Genomic DNA, 21807 nt, shown 5'->3' on the forward strand with positions numbered 1-21807 from the left:
GTGGTTTATAGGGTAATGCTCTCATGTCTGATGTAATGCTAGGGCATGGGGATCTGCACCCCACCCTTTCCCCACTGCTGCCATCAAGAATTCCCCTGGAACAATATTATTAATAAAAAGTAGTTTCTTTAATTCAATACATAAAAAAATGCAAGAATAAAATCATGACATCCTTGACTTACAAGTCTTTTAAAGTAATACGGAATATTGTTTTCTAAATATGGCATTTTAAACCAACATTTAATGATTTCTCAGCAAGGTTAAAAGGTCAAACCCCTGAAATACTTCAAAATCCAAAGGGAACGATGTAAATCTATAAAAATAATAGTCCATTCCTGCTTGTCATGTACTCCTGACAAGCAAGTAGATTCCAGAGAAATCACTGGAACTGAAACTCTGAAGGGAAGAGCCCTCTTCTTCCCATCAACTCACACCAACCCACATGGGCTCAGGAACATGTGGTACACCCCCAAATGGTTTGTAAATCAGAGTTCCTCACACTACCTAACCAAATGCTGAATGTCCCGGTTTCTTTTCTGACAAGACAAAGAATATTAATTTAGATGTCAACCCTAGCAATTTGGGGCTCTTAACATTTCTTCCAAAGCCATATATAAATGGTTTTCCATCCCTTTGGCAAAATAGCCACCCTTAGGGAAAAGGAAAACAATATTTATAGTCAAAGATAAAATGTGATGTGATTTTGTTAAGATCCTCTGCTGGCTCACTCAAAAGGCTACTGCTTCTTGTTCAAGCTGCCACAGCAAATCTATGCTAGTAGAGAAAAAAAAAATTTCCTTGGCTCAATGATAAGATAATATCAGTAAGCAATTTATTAAAGAGCCTGCCATCCATCATTGGAATTTGGAACAATAATGATGCATTGAAAATAAGTATTCATCCCAGGTTTTTTTTTTTTTTTCCTTCCTCATAAATTCCTTCAGTTCCAATATCTTTTCAGTAAATTGTTAACAGTATTTTGCTCTTTGTCCTTTTGGAAACAAGCCCAGGAATGAGAAGGCACCAACAGCAGCTGACATAAACCCAATGGTATTTATTGCTCGGTTGGCCTGTAAGGAAAGAAACAAACAAAAATCATCTTATTTGAAAGTCATCTCCATGTCCTAAACAAAACTTTAGCTTGTTTCTTAAACAGATGATCACAATGGATACATTTAAAGTTCAACCCAAAATTAAAATCCTACATAAAGATGAAAAAATATATATAAATTTATATTTTTTATAATTATGCCAAAGTTATAAATACACAACAGTATATATATTCCTTATATTTTTAAGGCACCTGACAATTTATAAACTCATGCACAAGGTTCCCATTAATCTTCATAGTACACTGGTGAAAGAGATGGCACTACTCCTGTTTTGTAAAACTTAGGATTTGCCTGAGGTTGTACCACCAAAATGTTTAGACATAGGTCGATTCTTCTGAAACACTGGTTGTATTGGGTATTATGTGTGTGTGTGTGCGTGTGTATTTCTCTGACCAAAGAATGTCTTTAGTAAACTAATTCAGGAATGTGATCTGAGCTAAATACCTATAACCTCTTATTTGGTAAGCATTGTTTATATTCTAATGAACAAGCTTCAAGAAAAGTCAATAATGATGTTAATTGCCCTGTCAAAAATTAATTTTGCAGGTAGACAAAAATAAAATAAACCATTCTTAAGATCAATTGTCCATAAACGAGTTCAGACATTTACAGCTTTCAGGGTATTAATCATCATCATGATGAGGGATCTAATGAATATTCATAGTTTTCATGGCACTCAAGTAATATTGCCATTCATCGCATGGGTTTGAGTGCAATTTTATGACCAAAGGTCACATTCAAACACTTCAGAATCATCAGGTATTCTTAAATCATCGGGTATTCTTAAATCCCAGAGAACTGTTGTTTTTCATTCTGAAAACATCTGTTCTCTGGGATTTAAGAATCGGGGCTTTCAAATAAAGCAAAACACTTTTTCAAATGATTCTGGGGACCAGTCCAAGGGCTGGAAAACCTGGCCCAACTCATATTTAAGCATGCTCTCTGTCTAACCCACAGGCTTCACGGAGCCTGCCACCCACATATTCCTTCAACACAATGCTACACCTCTCTGATGCAGCTTCCCTGGTGAGAATAGGTACCAAGGGCCAGGGCCAGGAAAGAGGAACAAGGTAGAAGAATTAGCTCCGTGTATTTGCATCATGTATTCACTCACTACATGAACCTGTAGTCTGCAAGAACAAAGCCTGTAATTGTGATTCCCTGACTCTCTTCCAGCCTCTAGCTGCCAGGGAGAATGGCACTGGTAGACAACTTGGCTCTAGCCCTGATGAATCTTAGTTTATAATTTCATTTATTTGGTTAGTTATTTATTTTATATTTATAATATTATAATAATATTATAATAATATTTATAATTTTAATTAATCACTACCTAATTATTTCCCAGGAGAGAATCATAATTCTTTGCAGCACAGAGCTGCTCACATAGCATATGGGGGGGTGGAAGCAGGGAGATGCAGGATATGGAATAAATCCTAAAGAGGGGACAGAATCAACATAGATTAAGATTAAACAGAGATCTAGATTATAAATCACGCTCAAACCTAGCAGAATTCCAGGTAGATGGTGAAATCCCAAGAAGGTCAGATACAAGGAAAGATGGCATTTAATGAAAAAATATGATGGTACAATCCATATCTTTTAAAAAGAGAGGGGTCAAATGACATAAGGGCACAGACCTGCAAACATGGCAGGATCCTGTGGACTGAATGATCCCAGCTTGATGCAAGCCTAGCTGACTAGGTTATCTTTTGGCCCCTGGAAACACAAGATGTTAGAGAAATCCCATAAATCTAAGAAGTCTGGGGAAGGGGTGAACATCCTGACTCCAAACCAGCATTCCCTGAGATCACACAAGCCAGATAATAAAGCCACTTCTGGCAGTGCATGCAGTTTCACAAATCCCAAATATTTATTTATTTCAAGTCTCACTCTAGATAATAAAATCCCATGTAACTGGGAAAATCTCTTAGAGTTACATAAAATGGGATCTGACCTGCAAGATTGTAACATCTCAGTATATTCTTAGTGAAGCAGAATGCACAAGAGCTTTTCCTTCATGGCTTACTTAGGATTATAAGATCACCAAATCCAACTCTGCACACTTTATCCTTTACAGGGCTTTCTGTCTGTGAGTGATAATAAAGGCCTCATTCTGAGGATCTGTACATGCCCAGTGAAACATCAGCTGAATCTGAAGGGGCTGTGTCTAGACATCAATGTAGTGGGGTCACAGATGACTACAGGGTTTATCAGAATGCTCTTTCCTGAGACACTAAGACTGTAGTGGCACACTGATGCACATTCAGGGTGTTCACATGCTGCCTCTTCCAGGCCTATTCAAGAGTGCAGCCATCTTAAAACAAGACAGACACATTTTAATAACTTGTTTGGACTATAACAGCAAAATATATTGGTTTTAGATATTTTTAAAATATCTAAAATCTAAAATTTAAACAGAAAAGACAAGCAACAGACTAGAAGAAAACATTTGCAAAAGACAAATCTGATAAAGGATTATTATACAAAATATACAAAGAACTTTTTTAAATTCAACAATAGGAAAATGAAAAACCCAATTAAAAAACACTGACAATATCAAATGCTGCCAAGGATGTGGAACTCATTCATTGCTGCTGGTAATAAAAAATGGTATAGCCATCAGTTTCTTACAAAACTAAGCATATTGTAGCCATATGATCCAGCAACTATGTTCCTTGGTATCTACCCAAAGGAGCAAAACACTTATGTCCACATAAAAACCTGCATATGGATGTTTATAGTAGTTTTATTCTTAAATTGCCAAAACTTGGAAGCAACCAAGATGTCCTTCAATAGGTGAATGGATAAATAAACTGTGGTGTATTGATACAATGGAATGTAATACAGTACTAAAAAGAAAAAGCCAGGAAAGTACATGGAGAAACCTTAAAGACATTTATAACTAAGTGAAAGAAGCCAATTCAAAAAGGCTACATACTGCATGATTTCAGCTATATGACTTTCTGGAAAAGGCAAAACTATAACCACATCTTTACAAATTTCCTTATTTTTCTAACACTATTGAAGTCTGATTGCCATAGCAAAAAGCTATAGATATTTAATATATTCAACTTGATGTGTTTGTAGTAAGTATACATCCATGAAACCATCATCACAACCAATGACATAAACTCATCCATCATCTCCAAAGTTTCCTCCCATACCCTTTTGTGATTTTTGTGATATTGTTTCATATTTTTTGCTGTGCTTTGTTATTTTTTTCTATTTGTGGTAAAAGCACTTAACAAATTTTTAAGTATGAAACAGCACTGTTAATCATAGCCCCCCCATGCTGTATAGTGTATATCAAGAACTTATTTATCTTGCATAACTGAAATTTCCTACTCTTTGATCAGCACCTCCATATTTCCACAAATAAAATAAATAAATAAATAAATGAAAACTGCTTGTTAGCAGTCAACAACTTTATCATTTAAGAAGAGGAATGGAACCTGTTTCCTAGCTATACCACTAGCTTTCAATGCAACGGTGAGCAGGAATTCATGTTCTCTATGTTATAGCTCAAAAGCAATTTATTGTCACATGTGAACATAACATTCATTACATTGATGTGTTTCCTAATAAGAATGAATTTCCAATTAAATTATTTCCTAATGAAAATAAATGTATGCTTTTATTATGTTCTATCTCCCATTCTTCCAAGCTTTTGTGAGAAGAACTGTAACCTCATTTCTTAGAAGTTTATATAACTGATCCACCATTTCAAGATACTGGAAGCCTTGAATCGATCTGAGTTATTAAAATATTATGGTATTATTCTTCAAATTTTTAGTATTCTTTTAAAAGTTTTCATAGGCAACAAGTCTCTGGAATTTAAAATCTATTAAATTATTTTTGATATTTTAATTTTTAAAAATACTTTTATATGTATTTTAGATGAAGAGGGACTTCTTGATAATAGTGTTACATATTCATTCTCTTATATCACATCTTTAATATATTTTTGGTTTAAAACATCAGTAGTGGAATTGGATTGGTGGGATGACAGGCAGGGAAAGGGCAACTGATTAGGTATGCTATTATTTATCGTTAGGAACCTGACATACTATAAAATAGTGATGGTAACCGAGAAAATTGCAAGGTACTTAAATAAATAAAGTTAAGTAATCCATGAAAAGTCATCCCAAAGGTTAATGAATGAAAGCACAAAACTTTCATTGAAACTAGCATTATAAGGATATAGAAAATATTCATAAACCCACTGAGATGTGTCATCAGTTGGCCTATGTCTACTAGTGAAAAAGAATCTCAGAATGACTATCTATGTTTTTGGCCAATGAACTCCTACTCAAAAAAGTCAACCTCTATTCCCACATATTCTTTTCAGTAGATGAGGTTACTCATTTGAGATTGCTGTATGGTGGAGTAATGGGAAAAACATTGAAACACTGAAGGCAATGAGACTGACAGAAAGCTACTTCAAGGCCTTTCTAGCCCCAAATTCATGATACCCATGTTCTCATCTCAGTTTGGGCATTAACTTACTGCATGAACTTGGACAACTCATTTCCTTCCTTTGTCCTTCAATGCTCTCATATTATCTTGTTCTTTCCATTTTGTTTGAGGCCTGGGAACCTTATAATAGCCTATAGTTATTATTTTCTCAATGTAAGAAACGTATTATATCTCCTAAAGAAAACTCACCTGCTCTGAAACACCTTCTCCATATCGAAGCAAAGTCACAAAATGCTCACAGTTGTTGTCAAATAAGTCATATGCCACCTCCTGCCCAATAACAAACTCTGACCGTTGGATGACTTCTTCCACGGGGAGAGGTGGGTATGTTTCATCGTATTTATTGTTTATTCTATACGTGTCATTTCCCACAACATCCTTCAAGAGCTGCATCTTCACCAGGGCCTTTGTGCTGAATACAGACTTGGCGCTAGTAAATGGCGTGGGAATGCCATCTATAAGGAGAATTCTGGTTAGCAAGGTACAGTGACCCAGTCCAGTGAACTCCAACACCATCTAATGACTTTGGAAATGCTGGGATGTCTAAACGTAGCTCTGTTCTTAATTCACCATCAAACCAAAACCCACTTAATCTTATCAGCCTCAAGCCCTCATTCTATAACTTATCAATAACACTTACTCAAAATTGTATGAGTGAGAATATAAGGAAAACTTTTTGAAAATGTATCATATCCTCATAGAATAAATTTGGTAAAAACACTCTTCCCATTCTTGGGGAATAAGTTCTCTGTCGATTGGTATTATTATTAGAGATACTGGTATATGCTTCTAACATAGTACAGATAAGATTATTGCACTTTGTCTATAAAGCAGTTTCTTTCTCAGCATCTGAATCCTTCCAAACTACTATTGAAGAACTTAGCAGTAGTGCATTATGATTAGTAGGCTCATCCTAGTGCCTAAGCTATATTTCTCACTCTTACCACCTCTTTTTACACTTGTTTTTTTTTTTTTTTTCTTTTTTTTCAATTAGGCTTCAATGTGGAATCCACTTTCCTGTTCTGAAACCTGCATAGTACTTTGAGGGGTCAGATGGAGTCTGGGGCCCTGCTTTTCTCTTTCCAGTTCCTTTGGCTAAGAAACTATGTCATGAACCTGAAGCTAACGTGGTAGCTACCATCCACCAGGTGTGGCCCCAGGCTGTGTCGTACCCACCTATCATGTCCTGTGCCTCACTCTCCACCTTAGCTGCCTCTACTGATAAGCATGTGCTTAGACTACCAGGAAACTTTGTACAATGGCCTGCCACATCAGTTCTTGTGGTTTGACAGACAATTCCACAGGGCACAGGTCTAATGCCAGGCCCAGGTCCCTCTCAAACTCTCCACAACCTCTATATTTGGTCATATCCAGCCGAATCATGAGAGGAAGAGTCTCCATATAACTAGTGTTTAAAAACGTTCCCTTTTAGTAATGACCAAAACCAAAATTTCTTTTCTGCTACTTTTTTGTCTGTCCTCTTTCTCACTGGAGCAGCGCTTCCAGTCTAAGTTCTTACACATTACAAATCTTTACAAGCATGTATATCCTAGTTAGGATTACTATTTTTTTTTTTTTTTTAAGTAGCTCAATGTAAAAATGAGGAAATTGAAGCTTGGAGAGGTAAAATGACTTGGAAAATATCACAGTAGTTAACAAACAATAAATTAAATTTCAATTCAATTCCAGAACTGAATTTCAATCTACAGGGTCAAAGCTCAATGCTTGAACCACATTAATATGAAGTTTAAGACATGAAAATAAGGAAACAGTACCAAAATCTCACATTATTTTCCAAATGTGAAACCACAGAGTTAATGTAGATATTAATCATCAGACCTTGGAAACTAACTGTTCTAAATCATGAATGTCATTTTATTTTCCATTTCCATTTCCAATACTCTAGAACAAGAGGCAAATATCTAAAAATGTTATAACAACCATCTCATCAAAAATTCTCTGAAGTTCCCAAGGTAGTAAGACTTAGACCTATAAAGACTTTTCTTTAAATGTAACTTTAAAAAATTAAAACTCCAGGTTGTTATTTGCATACACTGTTCTTAATAAATTATGTTAATTTTTAAACATTTATATAATACAGAAAAATGAAGCATAAGCATGTAAATAAAAATCACTCATTATCCTACCACTAAGAAATAGCTACTATTATTCTTTTGATGTATTTTGATTATGACTTTTAGTAACACATGGGTATAGGTGTATGGATTCATGTACATACAGATTTTTTTTTGCAAACTGGGTATCATATTACATATAATATTTTAATCTGAAATTTTCAAATAAATATTATATCAGGGCCATCTCCCATGCAATTAAACATGTCTAGAAACAGAATTTTTTTTTTTTTAGAGACAGGGTCACACTCTGATCCTCAGGCTGGAGTGCAGTGGCACGATCATAGTTCACTGCAGCCTCGAACTCCTGGGCCCAAGGGATCTTCCTGCCTCAGCCTCCCAAATTGACAGGACTACAGGTGCACACCACTACGCCCACCTGAGATGGGGAGTCTTGATAATGGTTAAATCCCTAGATCCTCATATCTCTGAGTCCAGCACTATCTCTACCCTTTCTACAGTTTCTTTCAGTGAAACAATGAAGATTTCTCAGTGAGTATTAGATACCTAATATTCTGTGGCTAAACCATAATTTAAGCATTCTCCCATTGAACAGAAGCCATTGTCTACTTTTTAAACCATTATACACAAAATGGAAGTGAATACCCTTATATAGAAATGTTTGTTCACATCTAAATATTTCCCTAGACTAGATTACTAGAAGTACAATTACAGGGTCAGAGTACATGAACTCTTTCAAGACTCTTAACACATACTGTTAAATTGTTTTTGTGAATGACTTTATTAATTTATATTTCTATCAACAATATCTTTATGTTCATTTTACTATACCTTTATCAACACTGATTATTAGCACTTTTAACTGTTGCTAATGAGATAGGCATGAAATATGTCATTGTTTTATGATTCCTAGATAACTAGAAAGTTGAAATTTTTAAAAAGGTATGTTCACTATTGTTTTCATTTCTTTTACAAACTATTCACAATTCTTCACCCATTTGTTTGTTGAGATTTGGGTGTTTTCTATCCCCTTGGCCTGCCATACTCTTTCCTCAGATACCATTTGACTGGTTTTTTCAACACTTTCAAGTTTTTCCTCAAATGTTAATTTTTATGAAATTTTCCTGACCATTTAATATTACAGCACCTCCACTTCCTACCACCCTATCCCCAGTACTTCTCATTCTACCTCCTCGATTTATTTTTCCATATCACGTATCTTCATTCTAACATTTATTTCCATAATTTGTTCATGTCTCTCTCTCCCTACTAAAATGTAAGCTTCACCCCCAGGGATATGTCTATGTATCCCCAGCACCTGGAATAGTATTCAGCACATACTAGGTAATCTGTAAATAGGTGTTAAATAAATTAAAACAATCTATTTGTGTGACACATAAAGACATTGAACCTTGCGTTTATGGCAAACATTTTCTCTAGTTGGTTATTTACCCTTTAATTGTGATTTTTTTTTTTAAATCCAGAGGTTTTAAAATTTAATGTTAATTGGTCTTTGTGATTTCTTCAATGCCACTTTGATATTAAAATGTCCTTCCCTAAACCTAGATTAGTTGGATTTATCTACATTTGTTTTGTTTTATGATTTTGTTCATGATTTCATAACAAGAAAGCTAAAAAGCTCCCAGGAGCCTCTGGAAATAAACCTTACCTACAGGCGCTATATTGATGACATAACCATCACCCAAATACAGCGCCCAGTGCTGATAGCCGGGACGGAATACTTCTATTAAGTCCCCTGGGTGGGGGTTGCCAGGGTAGCTCAAACTGAAACAGTCATTAAACGCCATCTGCAATGATAAACACAAAGAGGATCTAGCTGGCATAACTTGCCCAAAGAGAATCTGTTTAAGACTTCCATAGAAGGTTACAGAATTTATTGAGACTGCACTCCTTATTAAAGACTTAGACTCAAGCTACTGTCTTTTTCTTTGAATGATTCCAACACTGAATTATGTGTTCACAGTAGATAACTAGAGAAAAGAATTCGTCTGCTATTGCTTAATTTTCTATAGTGATGCTTCTCATCCTGATCAATTTCAGAGCTCTCTTATATTAATATGCATTTTATAATTTTCTCTTTAAATGCAGATATTCATGGACAATATAACTTGAAATTTCAAAATAGTAAAGATTAAATATTAAAATATTCCCTATTTAGAATAGGAGAAATAAAAGGAAAGTAAATTTGTAATATATATCTGTTTTGCTAAGTAAATGTTCAGTCCATGACTACACAAAAAGCTGAAATAAAGTATCTATATGCTTACACTTATTTATCATGAAAAAAATTAGGATTCAGGAGCGTAAGACCAGAAGTCTTTCAGCCTTTTATACAGCAGCATAGTAAAATCAAGGAGCAGAGGTATAGGAGGATGCTAATATTCTGTGAATATTAAGACTATGAAAACAAGTAACTTGTATTGCAAAACTTACTTTGTCATTTAATTTAAGCAGAGATGGGTTCCAGATTCAAATGGATGTCCAGCCAGATATTCAAATATAATGTAGGACATGGGACATTTCTGTCTTGTTCAGAACTACACCATGTGCATGTCTAGGCACTCTGGCTTCTACCTACTAAATCTTAGCAAATGCCCTCTGTCACTGTAATAATCACAAATGCTACAACAGGTTTCACCATTCTCCTTCCTGCCCCACTTACTCTCTGATTCCCCACTTACTGATGCCAGAAACTATGTAAGGTGGTCAGCAGTAAAAGGAAGACAATTTGGAAGTTTGGGGTGTTCATCATATTGAGAATAAGTTTGAAAATTCTAAGTTTGATGAGTTTTTTTTTTCTTTTAAATCAATACTTTTCAGAAAGAACATAGTTTCTGACAGTTAATTTTTATGGAAAATTATATTTTATATGTATGGCATAGAAGTGGAATGACTCAGCAAGAGGAAATTATGTACATCTATCAGCAAACAAAGGGAGATCTAATGATATTAGTATATCCATATTGAATCTCTAATTGATAACAGGTTGTTCCTCATTATTTTACTCTAATGCAGATATATATGCTCATTTATAAAACAACTCCTACTGCCAGAAATGGAAACTTCCAAATCATCTAAATTATAATTATAATAGTATAGGCTAAGGGCTTGGGGAATACAAGCTATCATTTTTCTGGCACTCTAAAAGTTTTTTTTTGTTTTTTTTTTTTACAACAATTAATATTGGAAGGGTGTTTTCCTAAGTATTTATATGCCATCTGTTGAAAACTTCAATCATCACACTGTTACAGAAATGTGGCCAAATGTATGCTGTCCATCTGTTGAAAAATAACTATTAAAACAACTTTATGGAAACCATTAGGTCTAACCATCCTCTCAAATATGTTTGAGTCTTATTAATGTGGCAGTTCACAATTTGACCACGTGGGTACTAAAAGGAAAAATAGATAATATATTGTCACATAAACAAACACATTTCCTATGAATAGGAATTAGCAAGCACACACAGCTGCCTACTAGAGTTCCAAGACCTAGCCAAAGCTTATAACAACAGCTACCATTTGAACAAGGAGCACTTTGTAGTGTAATATCTTTTTTCAAATGCACTATCTCAATTAACCCTATTTAGTTGGAAAAAAAACCACAACTATCTGAGTTTATTATGTTATTATCCCATTTTATAGATTAAAAGCTACAGTAGCAAATGCCAACTTTTGGGAAATACCCACTGAACCCTTTATATTATAAAATACAGAGGGAAAATAACTAGACCAGGTGTTAATGATGTTAGCTATTCTCTTAGTCTTCTGCTTGATACTTACTAGTTCTAGAGCTTAGAGTGTGTCATTCAGACTGTCAGTCTCCTCATTCTGAAGACAGACATAAGAATATAGGGCTTGCAAGTCACCCTTGAAAACTGGTAAAAACTGTTGTAACAGTTTGCGAATTGGCAAGAGCTATATAGGTGGATGATGAGAGAGAGTGGCTATTCATAAAGGTTAATATTAGTTCCTGGTTTATGTGGAATTTTAGTTCCTTATCCTCTCTCCCTGCCATGGTAATTCTCTGAGATGGATTATTCCACTGTAAAATTTTAATATGTTTAACAAATTTTCAATTTCTGACATATTCTTTGTAAACTAAGTCATAAAATGTAGGTTAATTAATTTCATAAAGCCTACCATATTTATAAAGAGAAATGATAGGACACCAAGGAAAATATTTCCTATGAGCAAACTCTCAAGAAACTAAGAGAGGAACCTGAAGATTAATAGCTAAGGGGAAAAGTGAGTTCTGACACTGAACACTTAGAATCGTAGGTCTTCAAAATTGTTTGTAGCAGCAGGGATGTTTTATCAAACCATGTATCAGACAGAACCACAAAAATATAAAATATAAAAAGCAGCACTTCCCTGAAGTCAGAGAGCGCATGACAGCCCCACCTGTCCCTTTTCCCCAGTGCTGCTGCTACTGGGGACACCAGAACTTCTAGGAATATAGTTTAAATAATATCCATCTAGTCCTAGACACATCCCCTCATGTTTAAGATACAGGAAACAGAACTAAGCAGGTCGTTTGACTGGCCAAGGTCATATGCTATTATACAAAAGATTTTCAAGAACTGGTGTGGAAGAAAATGGATATCTATAGGCAATAAATAAATAAACCTTGACTTAGGTCTCATAACTTACACAAAAATTATTTCAAAATGGATCATAGACTTAAATGTAAAACCATAAAATATAAGAGGAAATCATAGGAGAAAATTCTCAGGGTCTAGAAAAGGGTTAGATGACACCAAAAGTATGATCCATAACAGGAAAAATTGATAAATTGGTTGTCCTCAAGATGGAAAACTTTTGCATTACAAAAGATTCTGTTAAGAAGATGAAAAGTCAAGCTTCAGAATGGAAGAAAATATTTACAGACTATGTATCTGAGAAAGGACTAGCATCCTTCTGGCAATTTCTTTAAAAATTTAACTTGTAACTACTATATGATCCAGCAATTAAACTTCTAGACATTTAACCTAGAGAATAATGACAATTCGAAACGGATAGCCACACAATCACCCACACATGAATGTTTATAGCAGCTTTATTTATCATAGCCCCAAACTGGGAACAACCCAGATGACTTTCAACAGGTGAGTGGTTTAAAAAAACTGTGTTATAGGCATACCCTGGAATACTATTAAGGAATAAAAAGGAACAAACTACGGATACATGTAACAACTTGAATGAATCTTAAGAGAATTATGCTGAGTGAAAAAAAATGACAAAAGGTCACATACTGTATGAGTCCATTTGTATAACACTCTTGAAATGATGAAATTATAAAAACAGAGAACAGATAATGGTTTCCGGGGTTTAAGAAAGTGAAGGAAGTGGTGGGAGGGAAGTGGATCTGGCTATAGAAGGGCAACACGTGGGATTCTAGTGGTGATGGAATGTTCTGTTAGAGTGGTTAATAATTGTGAGCTAATTACTATGAACATCATTTTACAGATGAGCAAACTGGGACACAGATGACTTAAGTCCCAGATCTAAATTCACACAGGCAGTAAATGACAAAACTGGAATTCAATTTCAGGTCTATCTTCTTACTCTAGACTTCATGCTCTTTCCTTATATCACTGATTAACATCATTAACCAAGGGAATTGCTGCTAAACAACATTTCATCTTTTCCCTCTTCTGAACTGCCCATTCTATGGAGAAACTGCAAAAGCACACAAATATATATTTCATATAATAAGAAAGCAAGTTTTTAAACATTCATAAGCAGAACCAGCAAGTAATGGGAAGTGGAGCCTTACTGGGAAATCCCTGTTCCTCGTCTGTTAGGGAGGTGTCAGGTGGGGCTAGACTCAGATCTTAGGCAGATGGCTATAACCTGTCTGACTGAGTGTTTTGATATATATGGATCACATCTACTAATTTCATTCAGGCACAGGTGTGTAATGTAGCGCTTTGTTAAGTATGAGACAACACAAAACCAATTAAAGATACATTTATAAAATTCTCTGCTACAATCTTTAAGGTAAAAATGCTTCATCCATCTACACAAAATTATATGAATAGTTTGTAATAAAGAGTGATATTAAGTTTGTAATCTTTCTATAAGAAATTTCCCATTTCAACTGCCAAAACAGGCTTCTCTCTTTATAGCTCCATGTTGGTCCCTGGGGATGCATCAAAAAATAAATGCTCTCTGCACAGATAGGGACAGGTTGATTATGTCCCTGCTGCTCAGGTCCAAGAGGCCACCTGTGCCACAGGAATACCAAGAGCTCTTTTTGCCAACTACTCCCAAGAATGCTATTAGAAGTCTGAAACACCACCACAGGTGATTATAGGCTACCCCTAGTCCAACAGTTTCCCAATTCAATGTAGACCTTGTCCCATTCCAGATGTTATTTTTCATCCATAATCCTGCTACACTGAGATGCTTCCATGAAGTCCTGTGCTCCTAGATTGGCTAATTCGCGGACCCTCAGAGCTGCAAGGATCCTTGGTCCAACACTCAGACAACTGAGTATTCCAGTCCTGCACCGAGTTAACTATCCTCTGTCACAGCACTATCATGCTCTGCTTGGAATCCTTCCCATGGTTCCTTCTACTAACTTCCCCATTTTGCCCCCTCTATAGCTCTATCATCTTGGCCTCCTTATTCATTCTTCCATTCTAGGCAAACCGAAATGTTCATTATTCTTCACACTCAAGAGTTCTGTTTTGTTTTTTGGTAACACTGAAACTTCTACCTCAAATGCCCATTTCCAAATGTCCCCAAACTGCCCACTCTTAAAGATCCAGGTGAGATGCCATCTCCTCCCCTAGGTCTTCCTCCAGTCAGCCAGAACTACGTCTCTTTCTGAGATTCCACAGTTCATACGTCTGACCGCCCATCCCACTTCCTACACCTGCGTCAGCTATGGTGTCCGGGGAATTTTCTTAGGCTCGATATGGAAGGCTGCTTCCTGCTTATCTCTACACCTTCAGTATCTAGCAGAGTGCCTGGCACCAATAACTGCCGAGCAAGTGAAGGAATGAGGAACCTAAGCCCAGGGAGGATATGAGTGGCTGAGTTTTTCCAGCCCATGAGTCCTATTAATAGTTCTGAATGCCAAAGGCATACCACATCCATGTTCCCCAAATCTCATATGATAATAATTACTTGTATTAATGCCATATTCACTTCAGAGAAGACAGGTTTAAAAGGCCTTGGTAAACAGACTGGGTTTCGAGTCCCAGTTCTGCCACTGAACAGCTGTGTGACTGGGAGAAGCAAGTCTCTCCATGTGGACACAGTCCCCCATTGGTGAATAAAATAGGGCCTGGATGAATTAGATAAGACGTTCTCTGATCATCGGAACTTTTCCGTTTGACAGTTGGTTGAAACGTGGTCGCCTGGGCGCCTAGAGGTCCTCCCTCCCTTCGCCCAGCACACCTCACTCGTAAGCCCGAGCCGTCCTCCAGCACCCTCAGGCTAGCGGCCGCGGGACGACTCCATCTGCACCCGGAAGAGGCCAACGCGGCAGCAGCCCACCACCACTCGGGGCCGCCCTGCAGGGCCCACGCCGGCCCCAGCCCCGCCGCGCACAGAGGCTCCGGCGACCCCTCGGCGGGTCCAAGAAGCCGGCGCGCAGCGACGCCAACGTGCTGGGCCCGGCGCCCGACGCTGCCGCGCACGCTCCGCGCCCCCGCTCTCGGGAGCCGCCCGCTGGGCCCCGCGCCGCCGGGAGCACCTCTCCGCCCGGCCGCTGGGGGCGTCCGCGTTCGCGCCCTTACACTCCAGTCCCCGCGCACCCGCCGCCGCCGCACCCGCCGCCGCCGCCGCCGCCGCCTGGCTTCGGGGAGCGCCCGCTGCCCAAGCCCTCCTCATCCCACACACGCGAGCGTACACGCGAAGTCAGCCGGCAAAGTGCAGCCCCAGCACGGTAGCTAACCGATTACACCCCTTCCAGCCATTTGGGAATTCCTGCTTCAAACTTTTATGGTACACAGCGCTGAGCTAGGCGCTCGGTTATAGAGATAATCGGTTTTGTTAAGCCCTGAAGTGTTTGGTACACCCATCATGGATACGCACTACGCCCGCTAGAAGTACGCCTTCTTCTAGCTCGACACAAACTCCTTCAGGGCGAAAAGGATCCTGGTCCTTGAGCCCTAAGAAAGCCTCTTGGTCTTTGAGTCAGCAAAGGGTTGGGAAAGGGTGGTCCTCAAACATCACGTTGCGCGCGCGCGCACACACACACACACACACACACACACACACTATGTGCTTGTGAGCCTGCCTGCTTGTCGCTCAAGGGCTTTGATGTGTAGTTGCTTCCTTTGGACTCCTTCCTATCAGTACCCCCCAGCCCAAGATCAACTTCAGAGTGAGGAGAAGGGAAAAAGGAGAACGGAAAAAGGAAGAGCAGGCCAGCCCTTTGATCTTCAGATACCTGCATCCCCCAGTGGGAAATTTACCAGACTGGGGATGGGAGGGGGCCTTCATTGAAGACAAGCCTCTCTCTTGGGCAGCCCCTTCCCCTCAGCACTTGCCTTGCCCTGCTCTTATAAACAGAGCAGGTCCCTCATGCAGCAGTGACTTGAGTGTGTATGACAGAGAAGGGCCTAACTAGGGGTCTCTTTCAGGCCAACTAAGCCAGTGGAGGCCTGGAGGAATACAGCCATGTGAATTTAAAAGTAAAGTTGGACCATGGTGAGTATCCTTTTTCTCACTGCTAAAAAATAGACGCCAGGAATACTAACCATCTAAGTAAGGAAGGCTTGGCAGACTGTTAAGTGAACTTTTTGGAGCATTGCCTGGGACTTTTCTTCAACCTAGTCCTAACCTAGATTTTTACTCTGATGTAAGTGGAATCTCTGCTAAAAGAATTTTTCCCCACTGATTCGAAGGCTAAAATAGCTCTCTAATATTATGTTTTGTCGCAATGGGACAGGAACTACCTAAATACGCACCTGTTTTTATAAAGGAATCAGGTTCTTTTATGAAGGTTAAGGGTGGATCTGCATGATCTGAATCTTCAGATCTAGATTTGGCTCCTTTGGAAATGTACATTGAAAAACATTGAAAGCATTTGGAATCTAGATGTAATTAATTATTGGCAAAGTCGAAACTAGAACATTTGAGAGGTTGTAGCTTTGCTTTTTTATGCTTTAATATTTTTCTTACACGTTCCCTATTTAATATATTTTAGAGTTATAAACTGAATCAGATATGCCTTTCTAGACCCGTTTAATGTCTCAAAGAGAAGCCATAAACGTGCATTTGTTTTATGTTTTTCAACTATTTCAATTGAGTCATCACTGAAGGAAATGGTTCATGATTTTATACAGGAGAGTTATTGTGAACATTTATAAAGCCATCCTGCTTATGAGCTAAATTTATTATGTTTGCCGGGTTAATCTGTTTTCTCTAATCAGACACTTAATCATCCAGTCTCCTCCCTGCATTATGGATTCATGAATGTGAACTGAGGAGAGTTGCTCAGTCAAGGTAAGATGATAAATTATCTTTTCATTTTGGGGGTATTTGTGATTAAATGCTTCATAATAGAATTAAAATGAAATAAATCTTGTAATTTTACTTCTAGATTCCTGCCAAGTATAGATAAAATGAATTTGGTTAAGCGCAAATTCAATTCAATGCCTGAAGGGAATTTATAGGAGAAACAGAGAAAGCTTTGTAGTTTAGGACAGCCCTAAGTTCTCCCTTCATTTCTATAGATTGGAGAGATAGCTGATCACGTGGTAGCACTCTATGGATGAGCAATGCAGAATTAAAATTTCCATTTAGAAAGAATGAGGAATTGTCCTCAGGCAGTAGTAAGCAAAGTTTGTCTGAATCTAGAGCTGTAATCCTAGGATCTCAAGGGCTTCAACTAGATGTTAGATTACAACCAAATAACTAGTTCCTGTTATTTTGGCTATTATAAGTGAAGCATTATATGGATGGTGCTCTCTGTTGCAGCCTAGTTGAGTTGCAAGGGTTGAAACATACTGAAATAACCATAATGGAGATGGTTTAGTTATATTTGTTGTAAAATGAATAAAGTATACATTCTAGAAAAGGCCCTGTGAGGTAACAAAAGGCATTACTTGCCATATAACACATGGAAATGGAAATCAATTGGCATTGTGTAATATTAGACAGAGGTCTCAAAACAACCCTATATATTTTTGTGCATATTTTACAATTAGCAAGCATTTTCATATCTGTTGTCTTATTTGATCTTCACAACAAACCTGTGGCTAATCAGTTCCTGGAAGTTGCTGTGAGGCCTATGATGTGGAGCTGTCCATGCTCAGGGTCTCCTGGTGTGGAACTGAGGTCAGAGCTCTGCTCAGATTCCCTTTTCTATTAGACAGCAAATGCAAAGCCTTTTTTAGATTTAAAAAACCACAAAAATAAAGATCTGAACAAATACAAGGTGAATAAGACCTAGTGTGAAAACAGTCTTTGTCAAGATTTTGTGGCCTTAACTGAGATATTTGCTGAGATAATACAGAGATTGTTGGCTATGTGAGAGTTGAGACAGTCATTCAATTAGTTCCAATCTCATGCCCTAAAAGCTATGCTGTTAAAGTAGAAGCTTTTTCTGGACTTGAATGTCTAGGCTACATCTCTATGCAGATTAGATTTTTTTATACAAATTGCTCAAGACTCTCATAAATCTACTTAGTAGTACATTTTTGGTCAATATGATTGGAACTACAAATCTGTTTCCTTACAGATTCCTCATGTAGTCCACATTCAGACTAGGTGATACTTCTGTGACTGCTGCTTCCCTATCATTATTTTCAATTGAAATGACTAAGCTTGTTAAATTAGGCTAAGCCAAGTCTGTGGGATAGTCAAGGGATGAATGGAAAAAAGAATGATTTAATGGAGCCTAGATCAGAGGCATAGATATTTATTAGCATACGGCGAGGAAGGAAGGACATGGGTATGTCTTTTATAGAAGAAGTTGCCTGCCTTCTGCCCAGGGAAAAGTGGAAAAGTCCTGGACAGTGAGTCAGGAGCCTTGGGTTCTAATCCCAGGGCTACCATTTGCTAGCTATACAACAAGGTGCATGTTTCTTAAACTTTCTGAGTTTCAGCTTATATGTGCGTGAAACGAGAAATATAATAACATAGCTTGCCATCTTCATAGACTTCTGAAAAGTTCTTTTAAATATAAATTAATAGCTTAATATGTATAAGAAAGAGTAAATTCAGGCTACAATTGGTCAATATATATGCCACAAAAATATCCTTGAGAATTACACTTAAATTTCACCATATTTAGGAAGAGAAATGACTAAATACATATATAATGTTCCTAATTCTGTTTTTCCTATTTGCTTCTTTCCATTTTAAATTCAGAGCAAGTTGTCATGTTTATTAATTGTAACATTTAAATAATGTACATATCTGTCACTTAAAAAGTGATACTTACAATGCAGTTAAGGCTTTATGGTCTTTTATTGGTCTAATAAATAAAAATGCATCACTATGAAGAAGCTACGAATATAAATGATTTCAGGGACTTTGCCCTGATGGAAAATCTTACAGTGCATTTGGAAAAAGGTAATTCTGGTTTGTCTTCTATAAAATGCTAAATTTCTATACAAAATCTTAAGGCACAAGTGTTTACAGGACTCTTGGTGACAAGAAAAGCAATAGTAATGTGCTTTAGCACTAAAATTCACGTATCCATGGAAACCTGTGAAGTTCTGTAAATGCACACGCACACGGCCTGCAGTATTTATCAAAGGGCTGAGGCAGTGATCAGTGGGTTACTATGCTGTGAAAAGCTGACAGATTGCTGGGACCTACTCTGCACAGGCAGGGATGAGGTTGTATTTTTCCTGCTAAATGTTATTATGGAGAAATTCAGAAATCTCAGACATTACTGAGAAGAAAACATGTTTATTTATTTACCTGTACTTATATCTTTTAGAATACAGTGTCTCTAAATCATATTTTTAATCAGAAAAGACTTGAAAAGTCATCAATCCTTCCCTCTTCCCACACATTTATAGCGACAGTCTAAAACTCTAGATTTTCCGTGTGTGCCAGTGCAGGTATTTCTTGAATGTTGGGAGACAATGTCACAAGTATTTGTCAAGTTGAATATTTCTGGATATTTAAATGTATTCCTGGTCAGTGTGTCCACATGTATAATGGCCTTAAAAACAAAGAACATAAACATACTTGGGGAAAAGAATCACCTACAAATATCTGAAGTGTTTATCTAACTGAGGACTAATATTCTAATAAAGAAGTAATAAGAAGGCATATAATAAAGAAGGCATATTCATGCAGCACTCTATGTTTCCTAAAACATAAATATCATTTCATTGAATTCTTACATCAATCTTGATGAGTATCATTATCCCCATTTTCCCTTCTGTTGCCAAGTCCTGGATTTTTTTCTCAAATATTATTATAGATGTTAATAACTTAGAAATGGTTTGCGTTTTGGTTGAAACACATCAAAACAGGTAAAATAATTAGTGAGTTCTTAAAAATACTTTGTTGTCTCCTCACAGAATTTTTTTCTTTAAATTTTTTTTTATTTTTGATATTCTAAAGAGGCACTGTCCAACATGGTAGCCATTAGCCACAAGTGCTACTAAACACTTGAAATGTGGCTAATGCCACATGTGAAATAATATTTTAATTATTGGTTTAGATAATATATACTGCTTTAATTTTACCTGTTTTTTAAAATTGTTTTAATATGCTTATTAAAATATTTTAAAAATTATATATAGCTAGAATTATATTTCTGTTGGACAGCACTGCTCTAATGAAACTGTCTGGAGCTTTCAAAAGGTGCCTTTTTGAAAAATCATTTAGTGTATGCCAGACTTGTTTTGTCTTGCAACTAACTCACCATGTTTTTCACCAGAACAAGGAGATTAGTTACATTGATTGTTTTCACCTAAGAGAAATGCTTGCTTTACGTTATCTTTCCCATTGTGGTCCAGGTTTCTGTTTTCTCCCGTGCAATTCTCCATGACAAATCCCAGTAAGCAAGTCAACCCTCTTCTCTTTTATCTTTGCTTTCTGAGAACCAATGAGGCAGAGCACCCCCTTGTGAAATGCAGTCAGCCCACCCATGCTGGACTCCCAGCTTGCCACGAAAAGCCTGACAAGCACCCTAGGAAGGAAGTGTTGGCCTGTGTGGAATTGGCTCAGCCACTTCCAACTATAATGGGAAAATAGCTAAGGCTATTTTGTATTATCATTTTGTATTATTATTGTAATCTCAACTCAGATTATAAATTGAGTTGTAATCTCAATACTCATGAATGGGCTGTGTGACTTTTGTCAAATCTTTTTAGCTCTCTGAACTTTAATTTTCTTTTTATTCTAATGTATTTTAATGAAGTTTAATAATTAAGTAAATCTTACAGATAAGCATTTGTCTAAGAGTTTTTACTGATCCAGACTCTAGTCATTCGCTTTGAACTCATAAAACTGGGGGAAAAAAGGGACACATGAAGAAATTAGTTTTGTTTCCAATTGTATTAGGAATATTTTCAGCTGCAAGTAAGAGAAGACCACATTAAAAGTGGCTTGACAACTTATCAAGGTCCCATCTCTACAAAAAAAAATAGAAAAAATTAGCATGTACCTGTAGTCCTAGCTATGCAGGAGGCTGAGGCAGTAGGATCACTTGAGCCCAGGAGTTTGCAGTGAGCTATGATTGTGCTACTGCACTCCAGCCTGGGCAACACAGCAAAACCCTGTCTCTACAAAACAAAAACAAAGTGACTTAAAACAATATGGATTTATTTTTCTCAAATATTAAAAAATCTGAAGATAGGTTCTTGCTAGAATGATATCTTGCATTGAATCTTTCAGCAAATCCTAGTGGTTTGACCTTCAAAATACATCTAGAATCTAACCTTTCTCTCCACCCGTATCTCTTCCACCTTTGTCTAGCTACTATTATTTTTTGTTGTTTTTCTTAGCTTGTCTTCCTGTTTTCTCACTTGTTCTCCTTTAACATTTTCTGTATCCAGCAACCAGGAAAATTCTATTAAAATTTTAGTAACATGTTGCTCCCCTGCTAAAAATCCTCCAATAATTTCTTATGTCCTTCAAAATAAAATCTAAAATCCTTAACATAACTTCCTA

General features: G+C 37.1%; 1 protein-coding gene and 1 long non-coding RNA gene across 5 annotated transcripts in view; one reads left to right on the plus strand and one right to left on the minus strand.

Annotated features, from left to right (window-relative positions):
• Positions 1-810: 810 nt before the first annotated feature.
• On the minus strand, positions 811-15330 carry PLAAT1 (phospholipase A and acyltransferase 1). The gene is made up of 4 exons (XM_012780242.2): positions 15118-15330; positions 9357-9495; positions 5781-6046; positions 811-1070 (listed from the first exon to the last, which is right to left on the minus strand). Exons 2-4 carry the CDS (start codon positions 9493-9495, stop codon positions 969-971), a joined length of 507 nt encoding a protein of 168 aa, XP_012635696.1. The 5' UTR covers positions 15118-15330; the 3' UTR covers positions 811-968.
• Positions 15331-15480: 150 nt separating this feature from the next.
• LOC105879766 (uncharacterized) overlaps positions 15481-21807 on the plus strand; it is a 215802-nt gene continuing 209475 nt past the window's right edge. For all 4 annotated transcript variants that reach the window (XR_012919263.1, XR_012919264.1, XR_001157879.3 and 1 more), the window contains exons 1-3: positions 15481-15607; positions 16308-16374; positions 17100-17172. This is a non-coding gene — a long non-coding RNA (uncharacterized LOC105879766). The remainder of the gene's footprint in view (positions 15608-16307; positions 16375-17099; positions 17173-21807) is intronic.

This window comes from Microcebus murinus, chromosome 1 (genome assembly GCF_040939455.1).
Source record: "Microcebus murinus isolate Inina chromosome 1, M.murinus_Inina_mat1.0, whole genome shotgun sequence".
Classification (NCBI taxonomy): domain Eukaryota; kingdom Metazoa; phylum Chordata; class Mammalia; order Primates; family Cheirogaleidae; genus Microcebus; species Microcebus murinus.